The sequence below is a fragment of the Coloeus monedula genome, assembly GCF_965178545.1.
Source record: "Coloeus monedula genome assembly, chromosome: 16".
Lineage (NCBI taxonomy): Eukaryota > Metazoa > Chordata > Aves > Passeriformes > Corvidae > Coloeus > Coloeus monedula.
Window position 1 is genome coordinate 16,607,125 of NC_138796.1, and position 14,212 is coordinate 16,621,336.

At 43.1% G+C, this 14,212-nt stretch overlaps 1 protein-coding gene across 1 annotated transcript in view; it reads right to left on the reverse strand.

The window, feature by feature from the left end:
• Positions 1 to 9,048, reverse strand: part of IFT140 (intraflagellar transport 140) — a gene marked incomplete at both ends in the record, with an annotated part of 98,860 nt that extends 89,812 nt beyond the window's left edge. Inside the window, 4 exons of the mRNA XM_082292436.1 lie at positions 3,173 to 3,315; positions 3,964 to 4,085; positions 7,511 to 7,732; positions 8,902 to 9,048. Of these exons, the coding sequence (XP_082148562.1) occupies positions 3,173 to 3,315; positions 3,964 to 4,085; positions 7,511 to 7,732; positions 8,902 to 9,048 (634 nt within the window). The remainder of the gene's footprint in view (positions 1 to 3,172; positions 3,316 to 3,963; positions 4,086 to 7,510; positions 7,733 to 8,901) is intronic.
• Between the last annotated feature and the right edge of the window lie 5,164 nt (positions 9,049 to 14,212).

Consider the following 14,212-nt stretch of genomic DNA (forward strand, 5'->3'; position numbering starts at 1 on the left):
CCACTATCGTTTCATTAAGTTGTACTACTCTATGTATCATAGAATCACAGAATCATGAAGGTTGGAAAAGACCTCCAAAATCATCAAGTCCAACCTTTGATCAAGTACCACCACACCCACTAAACCATATCATGAAGTGCCACATCTAGTAGTTTTTGAATACTTCCTGTGATGGTGACTCCACCACTGCCCTGGGCAGCCCATTCCAACGTTTAAACCTTTCCTCTGACAAAATTCCTCCTGATGTCCAGTCTGGTCTCCTCTGTCACAACCTGAGGCTATTTCCTCTTGTCCTGTCCTCATTCCCTGGGAGCAGAGCCCTATCCGCAGCCCCCTCCTGTCAGGGAGTTGTGGAGAGCCAGAAGGTGCCCCCTGAGCATCCTTTGCTCCAAGGCCCCCAGCTTCCTCAGCTGCTCCTTATCAGACTTGTGCTTCAGATCCTTCCCCAGCTCTATTCCCTTCTCTGGGCACGCTCCAGCCCCTCAGTGTCTGTCTTGCTGTGAGAACCCCAGAACTGACCCCAGGACTGGAGGTGCCTCAGCAGTGCCCAGCACAGGAGATGGTCACTGCCCTGGGCCTGTGGCCACACTATGGCTGATCCAAGCCAGGTGCCATTGACCTTCTTGCCCACCTGGGTACACCTGGCTCAGGTTCAGCTGCTGTCACCAGCACCCCCGGGGCCTTTCCTGCTGCGTACTTTCCAGCCACTCTCACCCATGTCTGGAGCACTTCATGGGGTTGTTGTCACACAAGTGCAGCATGTGGCATTTTGCCTTACTGAACCTCATACAATGGCCTTGGCCCATTGCATGCACAGGCTTAGGCAGTGAAACCCCCCTACAAGCAGTACAGTTGCTTGCAAGGGGTATTACAAAAATCACCCAAACCAATGTCATCAAAATCTGACAGATCTCAAGCCATATCCACATAATTTCTTAGCAAATCACAGTATTATAGAAGGGTGACATTTTACACCACTGCAAATCAAAAAAACTATGAAATTAAATAGCATCTTACCCCAAAAGCTTAAGCAGAAAACACAAGTGTGTAAGAATGAACACTAAGGATTCGCACTAAAACGTTGTACCCAAAAGATATGATCTAAAAGAATGTTTAAATTTCCAAAACTCTAGCAAATATATTACCATCCCCTACATTCCAGCTATATAAAAAAAAAATCCAAGTCCTGCCCCACTGCTTTATTTTCTCCCTGAAATAAAACACTGCATAGATATCTTCATCTTGTTAAATCACAGAACAGTTTGGGTTTTAAGGCACTTTTAAAACTAATCTCTTTCTAACCCTCTTGCCAGGGCAGGGACACCTTCCCCTATCCCAGGTTACTCCAAACCCTGTCCAGCCTGGCCTTGGACACTTCCAGGATAGGCCACAGCTGCTCTGGGCACCCTGTGCCAGGGCCTCCCCACCCTCCCAGGGAACAATTCCTGCCCAATATCCCATCCAGCCCTGCCCTCTGGCACTGGGAAGCCATTCCCCCTTATCCTGTCCCTCCATGCCTTGTCCCCAGTCCCTCTGCAGCTCTCCTGGAGCCCCTTTAGGCCCTGCAAGGGGCTCTGAGGTCTCCCTGGAGCCTTCTCCTCTCCAGGTGAGCACCCCCAGCTCTCCCAGCCTGGCTCCAGAGCAGAGGGGCTCCAGCCCTTGGGGCATTTCCATGGCCTTCTCTGGACTCATTCCAACAGCTCCATGTCATTCCTGTGTTGAGAACCCAAGAGCTGGAGGCAGCTCTGCAGGTGGGGTCTCACCTGAGTGGGGCAGAGGGGCAGAATCCCCCCCTCCTCTGCTGCCCGTACTGTGGGATCGGCCCAGCACACAGCAGGGTTTCTGGGTGCCAGTGCACACAGCTGGGGCATGTCCAACTCCCACTCACCAGCAGCCCCAAGTCCTTCTCAGGACGTTTGGGAGTTACAGCAGATCACTAACTAGATAAAGAACTGAGTCGGAAATATATATGCCCAAACCAACCTAAGCAATGAGGCTGCTCACAGGGAACAGACCGTGTCATTTGATGGAAATTTGAGAAGTTTAACAAGGAGGCCCAAACCAAAGACAGCACCCGCAGGACACAGAGCCTGTCCCTAGATGGGGCTCTGCACCACCACAACAGTGACATTGAAGGTGAGGATGGAACGGGCACAGCTTCGCAGAGCTTCTCTCCTTTTACCTTTACGAAGCGCCCTGTGTCCATTTTCCATTTAAATGGTTCCTTTCTAGTAAAGAGGCTTGTAATTCACACATCAAAAGAAGGTATAGTCTACTGCTCTGCAAACCAACCACACAGCTGGCCCATGCCACTCCTGCAAGCTGTGCCGGTGCTGTACTGCTGCAAACAAGGGGCGTCAGTTTTGGTAAAACACTAAGTCAAATTATAACTGAACTGCAGAACCAGCATAACTGAAATGTTTTCAGAGCAGTTAACACTTGAATCAAGAGGAGTACCTGCCAGAAAAACCCATTATGCAACTTCTCACACACATTCTGGCTCCAGTTCAGAGAGAGCAAGTTACAGAGATGGCATCATGCGAAGAACTGGGGTGGGAAGAAAATTAGCTTAGAGCAAACTAGTACCCAGAAGATTAAAGGGATAGGAAAAGACAGGGAAGAGTAAAAGTCAAGGAAAAGGAAAATGCAGAGAAGAAACAGAGAGAAAACTAACAAAACAGATTCTCAGACTTTTTTTGCTCTGTAAGACTGAAGCATCATTTCAAAGCATGAGAAAAAAGTGAAAAGCAAATTCAGAATTTATTTTAAGAGGTATGTTTTAGCAGAATTTGCCTATTTATAGAAAAAAGAACCCAAAACATATGCATTATTTTGAAGCTTTGCACAAAAGCTGATTTTATCTACACTTGTGTGTTAGAGATTGTTTTCCTCATATTCACTTCTTCAGGAACCTGACTAACCCAGCACCTCTGGCGTCCTTGTGAACAAGACCACCCAGAAGATGGTAAGATTACAATAATTTTATTCATTTCTTACTAAACATTCTACAACTCCTATGAATACTCTACCCCATTGAATATATGAATGTGATGGATATATGAATATACCCCAGATGTAGGATATATGAAAACAAGACTACCATGAACTGAGCTATTTTGAAGCTCTAAGGAAACAACTTCCCAGCCAAATGGAAAAGCGGTTTTGCTCTTACCATCTGTCATAGTGATAAAGAAGGAGAGTCCTTCCTGGACTGCTGTATTCAGATGTGGTCCCATTCCAGCTTTCTTCCAGTTAAACATATCCAAGGCTTTCTCATCACCACTCACAGCCGCTTTTGCCAGTTGCACAAAGTCCCTGCAAAGAGAGATACTTCATCCCCAATTCTTTTCATAAGAGTAGTTTCAGTCTCAAAGAATGGAGGAGTAGTTAATAAAGCATATTGTATAAAGAGAATAAAAATATTTCCTACACTGGGCAAACTCAAAAAGATATCAAACAAAATTTTAATATTAGCATTCATTTGCATTGTTTCACCTTTTTTTTCCATACGCATCACTATTTTTACAGAGATGTGAAACAGAGAAGCCCAGACAAGGAAAACTCTTCTTTTTTATTACAGCTGCTTCCTATTTCTTGATTGGAGTGGAAAGAAATAACAATGTTTAAGAACTGACTTTTAATGTAATTGTTTTTGACAATAATATAATTGTGTTTCCAGTGTGTTTACCGCTTTCCACAACCAGCAATATCACTAATTAGAAGAACTAAGACAGAAGAGACAACAGCAACAGACAGAAGATGTGGACAAGAGGAAGATCTGTTGCTGCACACAGGACACAGAGCCAGCTACCAGAGTGGAAAAAGAGCTTGGAAATAAAGGGCAGTTAGGAGAAAAATGGTTTTTTATATATTTAAAAATAGTTCGTCTGTGGGTAGGATTTTCTTTCTGTGGAACAAGACAAAGACCTGGTCTAGCAGAGCTCTGCCGGGGCCAATACTCACTCGCCCGGAGGGGGTGGCCGAAAGACACAGTGACACAAGCATTTCCCATACTCCTGCTTAACCAGGGCAGGACCCTGGACTCTGCCTCGATGGTCCATTTTCCACAGAAACAAGACACCGTGCTAGAAAAAGACAAGTTAATTCATTACCCTTTGCACACAGATGAGAATCCAGACTCCAGCTACTCATAGCACATAAAAATAAACGTTTTGTTGACAGAGCAACACCCTTCCTTTCGTTTAGTTGACACATACAATTACTCCCACTTAAAACTAAGCCACAGGGAATCAAAGTTATCTTTAATACTATATTATTTGCTTACTTAAAATCAAATTATCTAAAAAAAGCTTATTGGTCCTATCCATTTTTTGTTAGATTGCACTGCCAGAGCAATTAAGGAAACAGTCTTGGTTTTCTTCTGCAAGTAGCAGATGTAAATATTTGTTTTGATAATGTCCTTTCCATGTTTTATCTTGCAAGTAGTCTGATATCTTATCATTTAGCAATTGAAATAAAAGACAGTAGAGCATATGCATCCCTCAGTAAGTGCATATAACACTGATGTAGATGAGCACAAGTATATGACCAGACACGTGAAGTCACAGGATGCAGTAAGACTAAGGGCAGAATTTCTGAATTTCTGGAGCTTTCCTCCTCTTTCAGAGCAGACATTCAAGAATTTGCTTTTAGAAAAAGAATCTAGTAACTAGACTAATCATAGATGTTAAAGAAAGGAAGTCTGGTTAGCTAATTAACTCAACAGTGGCCAACACAGGCCAGCCCTCGAGCCTGGCACAGGTGCTGACATAACTCACACCCTGCAGTGCCAGCTCAGGAGCAACAAACCCCTGGTAACTGGAAAGAATTCCAACAAACTGACTTACACTACTGTCTCGGTTTTGAAAGACAGGTGTCTGCTAAAGAAGGCAGAAGCCACAGTTGGAATGCTAAGGTGATTATTGTTGTTGTTGTTATGCTAGTGCTTATGAAACCAAATTGTATTTGGGAACCTTCCATGGAAGCACTACATGAAAAAACCCAGCAACAATTTTCAATATCAAGTTCAATCTCATTTTATTTTACTAAGATAGACAACAATAAAGCGGTATTCGAATTTGCTCTTTTTTTATTTATTGTTTTCAATGAAGTCTTGTCCTTCTCCTAGAAGTGAAAAACTGGTAGCAGTGGTCACTTATTCTTTCCAATTCTAACTAGAAACCACACAAGATGCAGCCGAGGCCTTCCAAGGTAACATTTCCTTCTTTTTTCCCTAAGATTCAACATTCTAACTTCTTTTCAGCAGTAAGATGGCAATAGTTATACCATCCAAAACTGCTTATTAAGTGCAATATGTCTTGCAGCTTAAAGAATGCCACTTAGCTGTGCAACTGTGACACTGCTGTACTCCTGTCCCAAGAGGACCCTTGCAGCTTGTAAAATGCTTGCTCATTACCTCTGAAAATCACAGGATCATATGAAGTTGTTGGTTCCTCCTCTCACTCTTCCATCAGCTTTATATGTCACCAATTTCCAAGGATCCCGACTAAAACCACCTGCACAATTTATAAGCTGGAGGAAAAGCTTGCAGCTTTCTAAAGCTGCTGACCTTCCTTCCACCTCGTTCTAGATATTCCAGCCTGTATCCTGATAACCTACTTGCAAACTCAATTCTTAGTTTGGAACACATGAGATTGGAAATAAAAAAGGCTCACTACCTCTCCTAAGTGTCACTGGAAAAGACATAGAACTGGTCTGTTTTCAAATGATATTTTTAAATTACACAGGACATTGACCTTATCATCTGTCTAAATGTCCTTTCCAAGTGGAGATATTCTCTGATTCTATCCTGTACCTTCCCAATTATTTTTAAAAACCCAAAGCCTTAGCTCCTTGGTATGAAAGCTACTTGCCCTAAAAATAGGCCTTCATTATAGAAAGCACCTAGATCCTTTATGTGATCAAAACATGGAAATCATCCATGTTATTTTACTTAAAACAAATTAAGAGCTTCTGATTTTCACAGCATACTATTCCAACTTTATGAAGCTATTTTCAAATAATTTTCTTGCATTTCAGGATGCACGATGACAGAAATCCTAGTGAAGACAGAATCATAGAATATGCTCAGATGGAAGTGACTCACACAGATCATCCAGTCCAACTCCTGGCCCTGCACAGACACCCCAACAATCCCACCCTGTGCCTGAGAGCATTGTCCAAAGGCTCCTGGAGCTCTGGCAGCCTTGCAGCTCTGACCATTCCCTGGGGAGCCTTTCCAGTGTCCAACCATCCTCTGGGTAAAACAGAAATCAAATCAGGGTCCAAATATTTATCTTGTTTCTAAAGGTTTTCCTCCAGTAGGAGCAGAACATGATCCTGGCAGCACTCACCTAATGCAAGTTTCCTAAATATAAACCCTCATGGGGAAAATATTAAAAATAAACTTATAAACGATTGGAAAAGATGGAAGAAATTAAGCATATCTGTGCTGCACCTCAGACCATACCATAGTGACACTGGTTTGAAACCAATTTGAAAAGAACTTTGTTCATAAATGTAAGCTCTGACTACATTAATGTATTGTCTCATGATTAAGGCTTCACCTACACTGAGATGTATCCATCTTTTGCCTGGGCAGAACTTTCTCTTTTCTAACAAAGAAGATGACAAATTCTTTTTTTACTCAATTTTACTCAATTTTGAATTTCTGCATTTCTGTCAAATGCAGCAGCAGAACTTTACAAACAATGAATTAAAATCATATTTTCCTCTGATTTTTATAGAATAAGAATTCTGACATATAGGTAAGAGCAGAACTGAAATTCTTGGGCAAGCTCAAGTTTCTATCAGAGAAAATACAGAAAAAACCACCTTTTTTTTCTTCATTTGCCGACTCAAAAACTGGCAAAATCAGAATCTTCTACGAATACTTAATCCTGAATATTCAATAGCTACTTTCTCACTTCACTATATAAAAGGGTAACCAGCTCATCAAGAAATAGAGTGTCACATTTCCCAATACAATGACTTTGATACAATTTTAAGTCATTAATAAAACCAGAAAAAGAGAGATTAGCATGGGTTTCCTGTATTTAAGTGAGCACTGCTTTGCACTCACTACAGATGAATATATTGTAACTGGAATTTGTCTCTCAACATCTAGGCTTTATTCCTGAGTTTTCCATAAAAGTTGTGCATGGACAACAGCAAAAGAATTCAAATTGTCTATACCTCAATTACTCCATCCATTAAATAGGCTTAAACCTTCATCAACACTCAGCACTCACTGAGATTAGACACACTTTTATTTAAAGAAAAATTGTAGAACAGCAATTCTTTAATTGTAGAATTATATTGTAGAAAAATTGAAAACACTAAGATTTGATTTTACCCCCTAACAGTTTTAATTTGTACCTAGTGAAAGGAAATTCCTCTCCCACACAACTCTTCCTTCCCCATGGATCTCCATTCCATGATCCTTTCCCATTACAGAGCTTCGAAGACTGTGTTCCACATCAAACACGTGCAGGGCATTTCAGCTACTCACCCCATCCCCAGACACGAGGCAGGTACCACTTGTACTCCAGCTCAGGACTGTGATTTTGGCGCTGTGATTTGGGGGTACAGTGTGCTGCTCCTTGTCTTGTTTGTTCAGTATCAGAACTTCTCCTGTCTCCCATCCTGATGCCAGAATGGGTCTGGAAGGGTGCCAGGCAAGTAATGTGACCTGAAAGCTTCTCTCAACATGGGAATCAGACACATGTTCTCCCTGTAAACAGAAATCTGTGTGAACTCAGTCCAATGGAAAATCAGCAGCCAAACCTTCAGATTCACAGCCCAGTCAATATCAAGCTTTCTCTCCCGTATAAAGGATGTAAGAAGGCTTCGAGCACATTTCAAGGTAAAAAGAAATTCCAACTATTGAAAAAGAATAAAGCACATCACAAAGGACACAGAAAAATCTAATAATACTTCAACAACTCTTAAAGGCAAATCTTCCCTTGGGCACAGTTCACAAGAATATTTCACGTGAATCATTTAACCTCTCTATTTATTTATTTTTCCATCTGTAAAACTTGGATGACAATTTTTCAGAATACACTTTGAAAAGTACACATTTTATAGGCTACCTCATATTAACAGACTTATATGTTTCAGTAAGTCTGCTGCTAGATACCTTGTAGTGCTACTTCCCCAAAAATTTTGAAAACCAAAGTCTTACTTCTTTTGCATACTCTTTTACATGAGAGCCTTGTGTATCTGTCTACAGGCAGAAACTGTACTAGGAAGCAAGGAACTCAAATGGAACAAGCCGAGTCCAACAAATCAGTTCAGTTTCCAAGTGGTGGAATGATTTGTTTAATTTCCATTTCTTAGTATGTTCTATTCACTTAAGAGTTAAAAAGCAGCAGTGGCATGTGTTCATTTACTTACAAGCCTGAAATTCTCACACTGTGAGAAGCAAAAAGCAAATCAGTAACCATCACAAACAAGACTTATAGGCTGTAGACATCAAATTTCAAAGGAAAGGTCAATTTAATTTATTAAGACCTTTTTAAAAATACATATAATGAGTGGCTGATGAATCTGTCATGTTCTAGATAGCACAGGACATAGACAGTAATTAAATTCTAGAGAGAGAGATTTAAGGAGGATAAGTAAGCCTGCAAAAACAGAGATTAAAAATGTGAAGTTTTAAATTAGGACAATGATAAAGGTTGCTGAGAGAAGCTGTGACTTCTCACACACCTCTCACATCTCTGGAAGTATTCAAGGCTAGGTTGGACGGGGCTTGGAGCAACCTGGGATAGTGGAAGGTGTCCCTGCCCATGGCAGGGGGTTGAAACAAGATGGTCTTTAAGGTCCCTTCCAACCCAAACTGTCCTGTGATTCTGTGACTCTGTATTGAGACCAAAAGCAAAGTTGCTGATTTTTCACCTGTTCCAGGTAGATATCCACACAGCCCCCAGCTGCTGTGCTGATAGAAGCAACTGCCAGGAGTGGATGAAGTGGGTGCCATGCTATATGGGAAGGGGAGGCAACGGAATCAGGAGCATCTGTTCGATGATCCACGTACACAGCCATAACAACAGGAGCTGTAACAGACTGCACACCTGTAAAAGGAAAAAAACCATCTCTAACTGGTATGCTTATATGCTTATGTATATAATACATATACACTACATATATGCTAAATTATATTTAATTTATGCACTATATATAATGATATGTAGGGTTGAAACATAGGGAGAAAATAAAACTACAGCATCATCTTATTACACATACTACATAGACATGAGAAAGGTCAGAGTGGTATTTTTTTTAAAAAATTCAGAAACATTGAGCCTCATACTCTGTAGATTCACAGTGTGCATAGCACGGTACCAGTCTCTCACCAGTGGCTTGTGCTGGCCTACTTCAGAGGACTTTGAAATAATTCAGAATTTACCAGAAAGTTACTTCCAGTACTTCACATCCAAATATGTTAATTAATACACAGACAGAACACTTTTGTGTTGTAAAGTCTCATGTCTGGGCTTTCAAAGAGAGTTTCAACTGTTGCCACCACTTCGGAGCTTGTACTGTTGAAATCACACAGGATTAGTTCAAATCACACTATCTGCTACTTACATTGGAACTGTTACCAACATTTGAATGAAAATAGTTAAATGCTGATGTTGTACAGAGAAGAACATGAGAACAAAACCCTTTCCAGAGTTGTGTGTCAGAAATGGAGGGCGTCACTAATAATCTGTAATAATTTATACACAGAGGTGGTCTTTGGGATTTGCGTCATGAGATCCAACCAGCTCGCTTTCAAAAGAAAAACAGACGGAGCAAAACACCTTCAATTACTAGCAAATAATCACAGTCACAGTGTTCAGTGGGTCAACTGTTCCAACCTCCCTGCTCACACAGGGTCTTCCCAGATCACATGGCATAGGATTGTGTCCAGACAATTTTGGGATATCCCTGATGAGAGAGACTTCACATCCTCTCAGGGCAGCCTGTTCAGCGCTCAGTCATCCACACAGTAAAGAAGTCCTTCCTCATATTTAGATGAAACTTCCTGTGTTCTAGTTTCTGCCCATTGCCTCTTGTCCTATTGCTGGGCCCCACGGAGCAGAGCCTTGTCCATTCTCTGTGCCCTCCCTGCAGACACTGACGGACATGGATGAGGTCCCCTCTCAGCCATCTCTTCGCGAGGCCCAAGAGGCCCAGCTCCCAGAACCAGACACAGTGCTCCAGATGTGCCTCACCAGGGCTGAACGGAGGGGCAGGATCCCTTCCCTGATCCACTGGCAATGCCTTTCCTCACACACCCCAGGATCTGCCATCTTGGCCCCAGGGCATATGGCTTGTTAAGGACAGCTGGCGACCCCCGGATCCTTCTCTGCAGGGCTGCTGTCTAGCAGGGCAGCCCCCAGCCTGGACTGGGGCATGGGGTTACTCCTCCCCAGGTACAGAACCCTGCCAAGACCTGGTGAAAAACAAAACCCCCCAAAAAACAACACAAACAAACACATACATACAAAAAAAACCCAACCCAAGCATGAAATGTTTAAGACTCCTGTGACATTTAAGGGGAAGAGACTTTTTCTTCTGCACAGCTAAACGATGAGTTCAGAACCCACAGGCACACATACATGCACAGCAGTGAGACTTGCCTAAGCCACCAGGATGTAAAATGGGCATGAACAGACTTTTCTTTTAAGGCCTCTTTTCTTTAAATCTTCTGTCAGCACCCAAAATAACTAATTTGCTGGGCACTTTATTTAGAAAGGTGGGCAACCCTGTTCAGTAAGTTGGCAGTTCTGTACCTTGCCCCTGACACATACAAGGAATAACATCAGCCACTAGACATGAGAGCAGACACAAGAGCAGTCAGCCTAAGGACAAACAATTTCATCTTTCAACAAGATCCACTCACCTTTAGCCTCATAATCCTTCAAAATCCTCAGCATTCTCAAAGTGGCATAGCATGGGTCTAGTTTTATTGCCATGCAAACAAAACACCCAACAAACCATTCAAATAAAATTTAGAGTGTTTTTCTTCTTGATTTCATGTATTTTAAAAGTTTTCTTACATCTCCAGTTCTGTTCCAGAGTTCTGTGCCCATAGTACTACTTTACTCCTGATTTTATCTGTTTCATTTTCCTCTAACAGAGGAAGGATTTAGTCCATATTTGACTATAAGCTTTATACACGCTCAAAATTTGAAATATTAAAGAATTTCACTTCAGATTAAAATAAAAATATAAGATGCCTAAATGAAAACAAAACCACATTTCATACGAAATAACAGTTTTATCACACAAGCTATACAGCTGTAATACCTTCTCTATAACAACCACTTTCTGCTTTTAGATGTTCCTTGCATCTGTAGTCAGAAATATTACTTACTATTATTCAGATATTTCAGTCCCCTTCAATGACAGAAATAAGTTTACCAAGCTTCCAAATTGCATCTCTTGATCAGCTCTGGGAATTAAGAGACAGCAAGAAAAAATTTTCAGTCAATACTGTGTGTATTTAAAATGGCAGACTGGCAGTTCCTAAAACAAGATTCAGTGATATTGTCACATAAATTACGGACAACCCCTGATATAAAATACTCTTCACCATCACAGTAACTACACAGAATTGTGCAGCAGACTGCTACACACAAATAAATAAATGGCTTACATAAGTGGATTATTCAGTGGTATAAAAATAATTAAACCAACATTCATTTTCTTGCTGTGATCTTGGGAATTCATTATTCACATGTTTACTGCTAGCTCGTGTATTTACACTGTAGCTTTGACAGCTGCCTCTTCAAAAAAAGTCTTCAAAGAAAGAAAAAGAAAACCAAGTAACACTGCCTCTACAAACTATTCTGGCATTGCACGTTCTATTTTTTCAAGGTTTAAAAAAATAGAATTTCTGCAAAAGTTAACCATTTTGTGGCTTGAAGTAGAACATGGCCAAGCCCCCATACCCGATCTCAATAATTAAATTAGATACATCTGACAGACACTTTTGAAACAGCCCACAGGCAATTCTTAAAAATGGTTAGAGCTCATGGAATCACAGCATGGTTTGGGTTGGAAGGGACTTTTAAAGTACATGTCATTCCACTCCCTGCCATGGGCAGGGACACCTTCCACTAGCCCAGGTTGTTCCAAGCCCCATCCAACCTGGCCTTGGACACTGCCAGGGCTGGGGCAGCCACAGCTTCTCCGAGCACCCTGTGCCAGGGCCTTCCCCCCCCACCACCCCCGCAAGTAAAACTTTTCTTCCTTATGTCTAAACTAAACCTAACATGTGCCAGTTTAAACCATTAGCCCTTCATCCTGTCAGTACAGGCCCTCATAAGAAGTCTCTCTCCACCTTTCTTATAAGCCTCCGTTAAGTTCTTTTTAAGACAACTTCCCTGTCCAACCATTCAGGAGCCACCCTGACAGTCACTCTTGCACCGCCTGTGCTGGGACGAGGCCCTGCACAGCTACACTCCCACACCCACACAACCAGACCAAGTTTCCTTACCAGCTCAACTCTAGGTTTCCCATAGAAGTCTCAGACATCTGGATCCTTAAAACAATTTAATTTTGGTCCAATAACAAAATTACAGCTTGAGCTGGTATGTCCAGCTGTGGAACCTCAAACAAAGGAACTTTTACAGCCTTTCAGTCTAAGGGCAGGAAAGTCTGGGGGTCATCAGCTGCTGCTGAGTGTCTCTGAGTGTCCCTCACCTGGCTGGGCCACAGGTCTCCATGTCCTTTGTTATGCAAAGGGTTGGCAGTTCATATCCTCTTGCTCTGGCCACCCAAAGCTCAACCTGCAGCTTGCACTGTGACTGCACCCTGAGCTGCCGGCACTGGCACTGAATGGATTCCTAAAATACTAGAAGGCCGCAATGAGGCGTTCACAGAACCTTCTCTTCTCCAGGCTAAATACCCACAGACCTTCAGCCTGTCTCCAGAGCAGAGGGGCTCCAGATCTTGGAGTATGTCTGTGGTCTCCTCTGGATTCACTCCACCAGTTCCACATCCTTTCTATGCTGGAGCCCCAGAGCTGGAGATACACCTGGGGTCTCACCTGAGCAGGGCAGAGAGGCAGAATTTCCCCCTTCCCTGCTGCCTATGCTGTGGGGATGAGCCCAGGACACAGGGGTACCTGGGCTGCCAGTGTGCATTGCCAGGTCATTTCCAGTCTTTCATCCACCAGTACCCCAAGTCCTTCTTCTCAGGGCTGCTCTCAATCTGTTCATCCTTCAGACTATACTAGTAATGGAGATTGCCCCAACCCGGTGCAGAACTTTGCATGTGGCCTTGCTGAACTTCATGAGGTTCACACAGAGTTGAACAGTACAGACAACATTAACGACTGCAAATGACAGCAGAGAGCCAGAACACGCGCACATATTTCACAAAACAATCATCAACATTCAGGGGGAAAAAAAGATGCTATTCTGTCTTTGGGGAAAATTCTTAAAAAACTGCTTTTATATTCTGTCACAATGTTATCAGTACATTTAAGCGAGAGTGATAGCAACTTGGTTTGCTGTATCTGTGGAGCTGTGGACTCATCAACCCCCCAGTCACCAGACACATAGTGAAATGGGATCTCTGTCCGAGTTGCCTTAACAAGACTCTGACAAGACTCAACAGTTACCAAAGCAAAAGCAGAGATTTTCCTTTAATCCCTACCTATAAGAAATGTTGCCTCTAAAGTCTGCAATTGTTTAAAATAGCCAGACCCAGAAAAAAAAGTAATACAAAACTGATCTGTGCTACAAAAAGATGGTTTATGACTATGTACTGTCTTTTCTAACTTGTAAAATAGATAAAGTAAAAACCCTGTTGAATCCTGCACCCGCACAGAGGGAGGAGTGGGGAGCCTGTGCCAGGCCGAGCCCAGGCTGCTGCTGCCATGGGGCAGCTCCGGGAGTGGAGCGCACTCCGCGTGGGTTCCTCGTCCGGGCCGTGACCGCCACTCGCCGGCACAGAACAAGGGGCTCCACGAACTCCCCGGCTTCGAGAGGGCAAACACGCGGGCCACGCCGCCACGTTCGCGCCCGGGGGCAGATTCGGCCCCCCGCCCCAGCTCCCGCCGCCCGCGGGCAGCAGCTCAAGCGCCCCTCACTTCCGGCTGACCGCGATCGATCCCGTTGCTGCGGGCCGGGCCCAGACACAATCACGGAGAGCCGGCCGACACCCCACGGGCTGCTGCGGGCAGAGCCCGCCGCCCGCTCTCCCCCGCCCG